This window comes from Ranitomeya variabilis, chromosome 2, assembly GCF_051348905.1.
Source record: "Ranitomeya variabilis isolate aRanVar5 chromosome 2, aRanVar5.hap1, whole genome shotgun sequence".
NCBI lineage: Eukaryota > Metazoa > Chordata > Amphibia > Anura > Dendrobatidae > Ranitomeya > Ranitomeya variabilis.
This window is the reverse complement of record NC_135233.1, coordinates 898,125,372-898,135,241: the sequence shown is the minus strand read 5'-3', so window position 1 is coordinate 898,135,241 and position 9,870 is coordinate 898,125,372. Positions and strand designations below refer to the sequence as shown.

The 9,870-nt window shown below is 43.8% G+C and overlaps 1 protein-coding gene across 4 annotated transcripts in view; it reads right to left on the bottom strand.

The window, feature by feature from the left end:
* Window positions 1-500: 500 nt before the first annotated feature.
* TBL1XR1 (TBL1X/Y related 1) overlaps window positions 501-9,870 on the bottom strand; it is a 180,905-nt gene continuing 171,535 nt past the window's right edge. For 3 of the 4 annotated variants that reach the window (XM_077290504.1, XM_077290501.1, XM_077290502.1), the window contains 5 exons: window positions 8,261-8,335; window positions 7,149-7,276; window positions 6,904-7,069; window positions 2,794-2,895; window positions 1,619-1,992 (listed from right to left, as the gene is read on the bottom strand). In XM_077290504.1, coding sequence (XP_077146619.1) covers window positions 1,966-1,992; window positions 2,794-2,895; window positions 6,904-7,069; window positions 7,149-7,276; window positions 8,261-8,335 — 498 coding nt within the window. In that variant the 3' untranslated portion in view covers window positions 1,619-1,965. Of the gene's footprint in view, window positions 1,993-2,793; window positions 2,896-6,903; window positions 7,070-7,148; window positions 7,277-8,260; window positions 8,336-9,870 lie in introns of all 4 variants that reach the window. The other variant, XM_077290500.1, reaches the window with a different exon arrangement.

Genomic DNA, 9,870 nt, shown 5'->3' with positions numbered 1-9,870 from the left:
CCGTCGCTAATGCAAGTGTATGGAGAAAAAAACGCATCCTGCGGGCAACTTTGCAGGATGCGTTTATTTTTCCAAAGCGACGCATTGCGATGTGCGTCGAACGACGCTAGTATGAAAGTAGCCTTACCGAAAACTTGTGCAACGTAAAGTGTTGACCGCTAATATAAACATTTATTTTCTCTACTGCAAATTAAAAATTAAAGCAGACCGGCTTGATATGCACACCTCCCACAGATTTTATAAATGTCCCCAAATATGCAGAGCAGAACCTACAAGGAGAAGGGAAAAAAAACAAAACGGTAAAGTAAAACCATCAGGTAAGATTTTCAGATAGGAGAACTGAACTACAGAACCACCAATCTAGGATGAAAACTGAGAAATCTAGTGTAGTACGCATCCACAGCATCCGTGTCATCCTCTGCAATACATTGCTCTACAATTGCTCCAGTCATACAGATCTTTATGGTCCAAAAGTGGTTATATTTTCTACATTTTTAATAAAAAAAAAAAAAAAATCAGGTAAAAGGCTTGTGACAAATCATGCTCAGTCGATTTACAATTATGCATTAGAACATTGTTAACAGCCCAACCACCAAACTTTTCTGAAAACAGGGAGCATAGCTCAACTATGCTTTGAGGGTGGTGGCAAGATTCTTTTTTTTTTCTCTTTTTATTTTTAACTTTCTAATATATATTTTTACATATGAAAATCATTATAAAATCTAAATGGCAGGGGAGCAGGCGATGTTACTATTTTAATAGCAGCAAGAACATGTATGGCCTGTGTGGAATATGTATGGTTGTGTAGGGTTTTAAAACTTGGAGCTGTAGATTTGCCAAGACTGAAGTCTCAAACCTGCAAGAAAAATAAGGCTTACAACCAAGTGAGTGTGATGAAATGCGAAAATGTCCTATGTTACTGATCGAAGTATGCACAGGTATGACAATTAGTCAATATGTCCTTTACTTTGGAATCAGAGGACTCCTGATTCATTAGAACTGAATATTCCTAGCTTGCAGTAAAATGATCCCAGTCAGAAAAAAATAGCGAATGACATTCATTTACTAAGTAAAAATCTAAAAACAGGGAAAATGAGAGGGGAGGTGTTTTGCTCATATCACAATAGTGCACAAGGAAACCATAATAGGTTTATGGTCTAAAGAAACAGACACAAATTGTGTCCGCTGTCTGGTCTTTATTTGTGCCCTTCGGTTTTGGCAGAGTTATGTCCCAAGTAAGCATTCAGCCACATCACCATACAGAAATTTACCTTAAGCTGGCATCTCTGAATCAAGGGTGACTTATTTTTATGTGTTGTAGGCATTTTTATGCCGCACATTTATCAGAAGTGTGTACCAAGTTATGCCCATCATCCTATACCTGCGAGGAAACTAAATTACTGTATACAAAGCAGAAGTAGAGGGAAATAAACAAGATAGAAATATGGGTTATTTTATGCAGCCATCGGATATTTCTTTGTATGCCCCAACTATAATGTTTCAAAGCCAAGAACAAACTATTGCTTGATTTAACATCTTGTGTTCTCTGTATATGCAAACGGTTTTTTTGTTTTGTTTTTTTTAAAAAAAGATAAAAACACAAACAATACACTGAGGATGGGGAAATTAAAACATGTTGAATTCATATTGACCATCTTCCAAATTTGGTACATTTAAGTTCTGTATGAATGCTTGTCCGCTGCTCTCCTCTCCTCCAGATGTTGTGAAGAAAGATCCCAGCACACATTCACCAGATGTCACAAGAACTTTGTCCTCTTTGAGGTGCAACATTTTGCAGGGATTGGTTTTCAATTTCCATTTTAAATATCTATGTATAGTATTAATTTCAGTTTGGCTGTAGTGGACTGGCCATGGTTAGATGGGACTATAGCAGTACATGGGTCAGGGACAGTCATTTGGCTATGTACACATTCATAGTCGGTCCATGGCTTCCAACCAGTAGCGCTATTTTCGTAGGTCTAACACACAAACCTAATAGAAAAAAAATATATAAATATTTTAACTGTAAAAACACAAGATTTCAAATAATCTGACATTTTAAACCAATTTCGCAGTATATAATCTAAACCATGGTTTGAGGCTGGTATTTCAACGTATTGCAGCCTCATTTCCAATTGCAAACCTGTCCATTTTATAGATGATAACCAATCTCGATAGGGGAGGTCGCAGCTGACTCAGCTTGCCCTCCCTTCATTAGATGCTTCAATACAAAAGACAGGGTCTGAGTTAGTGTCTATTGCTAGATTTCCTGAAAGAACACAAGGTATGAGTCTATAAAAGCCCTAGTGGCCATTGTGAAAATTGCAACACCTTTCTTTTAATGCACATTGGAATATAAAAAAAAAAAAAAATTATATACAAAACTTAAGAAAAAAAAACAAAAGCACATTTAGCATAAAAACACAGTAGGTCGTTTTCTGAAGACCATTTTCTAGAGACATTACTCACTGCCAAAATGTGTGTGAATTCTACCTTCCATTTTTTGACCGTAAGTTCTCGCCTGATGGCAAGTCTACTGTTCTGAACTAGTAAGAATCAGATTCCTACGATACTCTTCGTTTAGGATATAAAACCCACAGTCCGGCCAAGGTTTGCATATGTAATTCAAATAAAATGTGCCCACAGAACAGCAGTGTGAATAAGGCCCTATGTTGTATAGGAATGCTTTTATTTCCCCCAATTGCCTTCCACTACACTTCTTGGTAAAATAGGAAGATTCATGAATCTTGAGAGATACTTGTACTTCGAAAAATGCAACATGATCATACTTACTGAACCATCTGATGCACTTGCCCCAACTTTGTCTCCTGCTGCATTCCAACATACTTCAAATATACCCCCTGTTCCCCGATAGCTGTGAACTAATGCACCCGTCTAATGAAAAGAAAGGTGGGAGATAAAGAAAAAATGACTACACTTATTAATTGTTCAAATGGAGAGAACATGACATTCAGACACGAGCTTCCTTACAGTAAGGCTATGTGCCCACATTGCAGAAATGCTGTGGAAATGTCCACAGCATTTCCGCAACTCCCTGCTGCGGGTAAAATGCATGCGGCATTCGCATGCGTTTTCCTGCAAAACACAAGCGTTTTTAGCTTGCAGAATGCTTGCGCTTTTCCAAGCGATTTGAAGCATCGCTTGGAAAAGTGATTGACAGGTTGGTCACACAAGCATAATGCTTGACAAGTGTGACCAACTTTTTACTATTGCCCATGCAGCATCAATAGTAAAAGAAAGAATGTTAAAAATAATAAATATGGTTCTCACCTTCCGGCGACCCCAGATCTCCTCAGCGGCGCTCCCGGTACGTTCCGTTCCCAGGGATGCTTTGCGCTAAGGACCTTTGTGAAGTCAGTGTCTTGTGACCGTGACGTCATCCCAGGTCCTTCGTGCAATGCATCCCTGGGAACGGAAGCCGCCGCATGCACCGCTGAGAGGACTCCGGGGGCCATCAGAAGGTAAGTATATCCCTTTTTTTTTTACAGGAATATGGTACCTAGGGCCTGGAGGAGAGTCTCCTCTCCTTCAGATTGGGTACCATCCGCATATGAAGCGCTCACTTTACGCATGAAATAATGAACGTGCTGCGGATTTTACTGCCATGCGATTCCGCAGCGGGAAAATCCACAGCATGGGCACAGCAACTGCGGAATCCCATAGGATTGCATGGGAATGTGGTTTTTAAGCTTTTTTTAAGCACTTCCGCAAAAACACGGTGGAAACGCATAAAAAAAACACAACGTGGGCACACAGCCTTAGTCTTGACATAAGACAAGAGAAGCTCGAGATTACCAGCCTCTAAAACAGACAGGATTTTGTGATACTTTCACAAGATGTAAATGCCATCACTGTGTGTGGCCACCCAGTGGTTATGTGAACTGAAGCCCGTCAATGGATTAGGGAGCATAACCAGAAAGGCAGATAATCCCGCACTCACATATTGAATAGTAGTAGTTTTACTGCAATCAAAGCAAATCCATAGAGGTTTCAGCCCATCCCAGGCTGTTATGAATTTATCTATCAACTTATTATTGATAAAAGTCTGGGATGGGCTGAAACGTCTATGGATTTGCTTTGATTCACACAGTATTGAGTAGCAGCTGTTTGCAGAGTGCTGGGATTCTTTGCATTTCCATTTATACTTCCTCCATGAACAGCACACAGGAACACGGAGTGCGGGCGACCACTTCTTGCTTTTCCCTAGCTAGCATAATCAACCTTAAAGCGAACCTGTCAGTAGGATTTTGCTCAGTAAACTACACATTATAAGGTTGGCACCATTACACTGATTAAAATGATATCTGGGTGATGAAATTCATCTTGAGATTGTTTAATTTTTACTTGTAATTTTCAGTTAAAGGGAACCTGTCACCCCCAAAATGGAAGGTGAGCTAAGCCCACCGGCATCAGGGGATTATCTACAGCATTCTGTAATGCTGTAGATAAGCCCCAGATGTATCCTGAAAGATGAGAAAAAGGTTAGATTATACTCACCCAGGGGCGGTCCTGGTCCGATGGGTGTCGCGGTCCGGGGCCTCCTATCTTCATCAGATGACGTCCTCTTCTGGTCTTCACGCTGCGGCTCCGGCATACTTTGCCTACCCTGTTGAGGGCAGAGCAAAGTACTGCAGTGCGAAGGTGCCGGAAAAGGTCAAAGGGGCCCGGCGCCTGCGCACTGCAGTACTTTGCTCAGCCCTCAAAAGGGCAGACAAAGTACGCCGGAGCCGCAGCGTGAAGACCAGAAAAGGACGTCATCTGATGAAGATGGGAGGCCACGGACCGCAACACCCATCGGACCAGAACCGGACCGGGACCGCCCCTGGGTGAGTATAATCTAACCTTTTTCTCATCTTTTAGGTAACATCGGGGGCTTATCTACAGCATTAAAGAATGCTGTAGATAAGCCCCTGAAGCTGGTGGCCTTAGCTCACCTTCCATTTTGGGGGCGACCGGTTCCCTTTGAGATTCTCATGCTCCGGGGTGGCCTGTGGGGAATGGTGTTTTTTTGGGGGGTGATTTTTCTCATATTCATCTTCTTGGGCTTATGACAAGTCACTGATCCTTCAAAAAAAAATTACCTCCAGCAAAATGGCACCGATGCCACAGCATCCATCACTTACCGATCGATTCTACTGTGCATGCGCCATCTTGCTGGAGCCAAATTTTCTCTTCTTGATCCAATAAACTGGTGCCGGAAGCACCAGCTTTTATCGATTTTACGATAGATCTACTGCGCAAGCGCAGCCATTTTGTTGGAGAAAAAAAATTGGCTGCAGCAAAATGGTGGTGGCACACCACGTGCAGTAATCAGTAAGCGATATATGCTACTGCGCAGGCGCCATTTTGCTGAAGGTAATTTTTTTTCAAAGCCAACACTATTATATGAAGTTATATGAAGTATGTAAAATAGGAGGGAGGTTACAGAAGGATCAGTGACCTGTCAAATCCAAGAGGATGAATTTGTGAACAGAGCACAAAAACAAAACCCATTCCCCACAGGCCGCCCAAGAGCACAAGAATTACAATAGCTTAAAACTACAAATAAAGAATGAGCAAACAAGACAAATTTCATCAACCAAGGTATCATTGTAATCAGTACAATGGCGCCGACCTGACACGGTCTTTTAATTTACTTAGGAAAATCCTGCTGACAGGTTCGATTTAAGGAAAGATTGGACACTTTTTACTCACTTATATAGTGCCATTAATTTCGTAGTTATTTGGAGATATCATTGTGCCCATTGGGGCTCACAATTTAAATTTCCATATATTGCCTAGATGGTAAACTACTTACTACAAGAGGATGGTAATTGCCAGCTCATGTGCAAAATGACAATGCATGAATCAGATTTTTGTGTTAAAGGGGCCTTTCCATCTCCAAAATCCCATCCCAATATGTAGTAGGTGTAATAATATTTGTATATCCCTCCAATTAGAAATTTAGTATAGTTATTTTGATTCGTTGAGTCTTTCCGCATATGCAGACATTGCAGGACTTAAGGTATCCTGCACATGAGGAAAGAGTCATAAAATAAGAAAAACTATCCTACATTTCTAATTGGAGGTACCGTATTTTTCGGACTATAAGATGCACCTAGTTCCCCCCAAAAAATGTGGGGGAAAACAGGGGTGCATCTTATAGTCAGAATATACAGAACTTGGAATTAGCGAGGTGGAAGCAGGAGTCGGGCGATTCTTCCTGTGGTTCGACGCTGCAGGTAGATGATCTCACTCCCATCCCGCTGCGGCAGGATCAGCGGTGCGGGCGCTCCGGCAACATTTTGTGAAAGCCCGGAGCCCACTCACTTCCATCGCCTCGATGTGGTGGCCTCCGGGAAAATGGCTGCTGGAGGCGACGCATGCGCAGATTGATATCTCGGCAACGAGAAGTCTCCCGACATCTCAATCTGCGCATTCACAGCCTCCGGGCTTTCAGAAAAGGTCGTTGGAGTCCCGCAGCACTACCGAACCTGCACACCAGTCTGGGTCATATCACAGGACCACCAAACACCCCCTGTGACTCCGCTCCACCAGCACTGAATCTCCATTTTGATCAAGGTTCAGTTATTCTAAACCAGAACTCCAGATCACTCTTATTCAATGTCCGTATGATTTCCTCATAAGGGACTTTATTAACTCTAGTTGTCAAACTTGTAACAATTTTTAACAATATAGCCACTATAGCCAATAACCTCACTAACATGAATCACAAATTGACACGTCATGGCTGCAGGCAGCTAGAATATCTTTATGGGGGATTTTGAGCACAGTATCAGATTGCTACTTGTACGTGACAACAAAAAACTAATAAAATGCGAGTTCAAATGGAATTCTCATAGGTCGTGCTGATGCTTTTACGCTATATTCTTTGTGTCCTACCTGTGTGTTCCAGATGTGTACACATTTGTCAAAGGAACCACTGGCCAAGTACCGGCCATCCGGACTAAAGGCTACACTGTACACTGGTTCCTGATGTTTAGTCAGGGTGTGAATGCAGATCCCTCTGTCTACATCCCACAACCTAACTGTAGAATCAAATGACGCACTGTAAAAACAAAACAGACATTGAGTTTATAAAAAAACATTACTATGGAAATCTACAGACGTACAGAAATGCAAGTTACCTAGCCAACATTAGATTAGCATTTGGGTTGTTTGTTCCTGGCCCAGTGGGGCTCCATTTGATGGTGTATATCTCCTTGTTGTGTGCTTGTAAGTCATGAACACAACTGTCTTGCTTCATGCTCCAGATCTGCAATTCAAAGTGTATATGTTTATTTAGATGTATACACATTTTTCAAACAATATATTGCTGGTGCGGTAACAAAATGCAAATGCCTGGATAAGCTAATTTTTTAGTTAATTATAATGTAATTTCAGCTCCTGAATACTGTTTCTGGCTGTGACTATAGGCACAAATCACATGTGAAATGTATGCAATGTTAGGGTACTGTCACACAGTGCAATTTTGATCGCTACGACGGCACGATTCGTGACGTTCTAGCGATATCGTTACGATCTCGCAGTGTCTGACACGCTACTGCGATCAGGGACCCTGCTGAGAATCGTACGTCGTAGCAGATCGTTTGAAACTTTCTTTCGTCGCTGGATCTCCCGCTGTCATCGCTGGATCGTTGTGTGTGACAGCGATCCAGCGATGCGTTCGCTGGTAACCAGGGTAAACATCGGGTTACTAAGCGCAGGGCCGCGCTTAGTAACCCGATGTTTACCGTGGTTACCAGCGTAAAAGTAAAAAAAAACAAACCGTACATACTCACCATCTGATGTCCGTCAGGTCCCTTGCCGTCCGCTTCCCGCTCTGACTGTCTGCCGGCCGGAAAGTGAGAGCAGATCACAGCGGTGACGTCACTGCTGTGCTGTGCTCTCACTGTACGGCGGCACTCAGTCACAGCAGGAAGCAGACGGCAAGAGACCTGACGGACATCAGATGGTGAGTATGTACGTTTTTTTTACTTTTACGCTGGTAACCACGGTAAACATCGGGTTACTAAGCGCGGCCCTGCGCTTAGTAACCCGATGTTTACCCTGGTTACCCGGGGACTTCGGCATCGCTCCAGCGCCGTGATTGCAAAGTGTGACCGCAGTCTACGACGCTGGAGCGATAATCATACGACGCTGTGACGTCACGGATCGTGCCGTCGTAGCGATCAAAATTGCACTGTGTGACAGTACCCTTATTTACAGACCAAGAAATGCATGTCGACTGCATATGTACCTTTAATGTCATGTCATCAGAGCAAGATGCTAGAAGATTACCAGTGGGATCCCACTTTATTGCATTCACTTCATTCTAGAAAAAGAAGAAAATTCAGGTTACAGTAGGAACAATATAAACAGCATAGAAACAAAAATCGGTATTTACTTTTTTTTTTTAGATTTTTTGTTCTGTAGATGACTGCAATCCTCGGTCATCACAGGGAAAAGCCACTCCCGGCACCACAATATCCCTGTAGCAGTGTAGTGTCACATGCTGGCCACCCCAATAGATAGCCCACCACACACGGCAGGTCTACTCTGAAACACTCCTTTTAGGGTGGAAGTGAAATGACTTTGGTAATGTTTTAGGAATGGCTTCCATAAGAGACCAAAGCTCCGCTCAGAGGTTCTGTATCAGGTTTAAAGGGAGGGTGCCGTGATTTTAGTTTTTGTATTAATAATTATTGATTATACAATCAATTATTTTTAATACAAAAGTAAATGTACCTCTTTCATACTTTTTTATTTATTCACTTTTACATTCACCACTGGAGGCCGCCATTTTCATTAGTGTGGGTGTAAGTGTCTGGGCACGACACTTGCACACCTCACTTACGGCAGCCATGGACATAGGAGCCAACGGTCGGACTCCGACCGCATCTCCTGCCTCTCAGCTGTGACTTGGCCACGCCCACTGAGCTGCCGCGTCACAGCTGTGAGAGGAGATCGCGGCCATTTTGTTTATTTCCCTCTGCCATCGCACACACAGCTCAGTGCGTGCGATGGCAGGAGCTGCCAGGGAGAAGCTGCTGCCGAGGGTCCAGGGTAAGTATCTGCAGCGAGGAGCTGTGATTGTAGCCTGTACTTAGTATTACATTACAGGCTGCAATCACTGCTCACTACCGACCTGTTCAGAGCAGAGCAGGGAGATCGTCGCACTGCTCTGCCCTGAACATGACTCAGCACTTCCTGGGAGAGGACGGAAGGTAAGTACAGCGTTTTTATTTTCTTATGCATCTACCACTGCTACCAGCCCCTATATACCACCTAGCACTGCCTGCCTGCCTCTGTATACCCCTGCCTGCCTCTGTATACCACTGCCTGCCTGCCTCTGTATACCCCTGCCTGCCTGCCTCTGTATACCACTGCCTGCCTCTGTATACCACTGCCTGCCTGCCTCTGTATACCACTGCCTGCCTCTGTATACCCCTGCCTGCCTCTGTATACCACTGCCTGCCTGCCTCTGTATACCACTGCCTGCCTCTGTATACCCCTGCCTGCCTCTGTATACCACTGCCTGTCTGCCTCTGTATACCACTGCCTGCCTGCCTCTGTATACCACTGCCTGCCTCTGTATACCACTGCCTGCCTCTGTATACCACTGCCTGCCTCTGTATACCACTGCCTGCCTGCCTCTGTATACCACTGCTTGCCTGCCTCTGTATACCACTGCCTGCCTGCCTCTGTATACCACTGTCTGCCTCTGTATACCACTGCCTGCCTGCCTCTGTATACCCCTGCTTGCCTGCCTCTGTATACCACTGCCTGCCTGCCTCTGTATACCACTGCTTGCCTGCCTCTGTATACCCCTGCCTGCCTCTGTATACCACTGCCTGTCTGCCTCTGTAT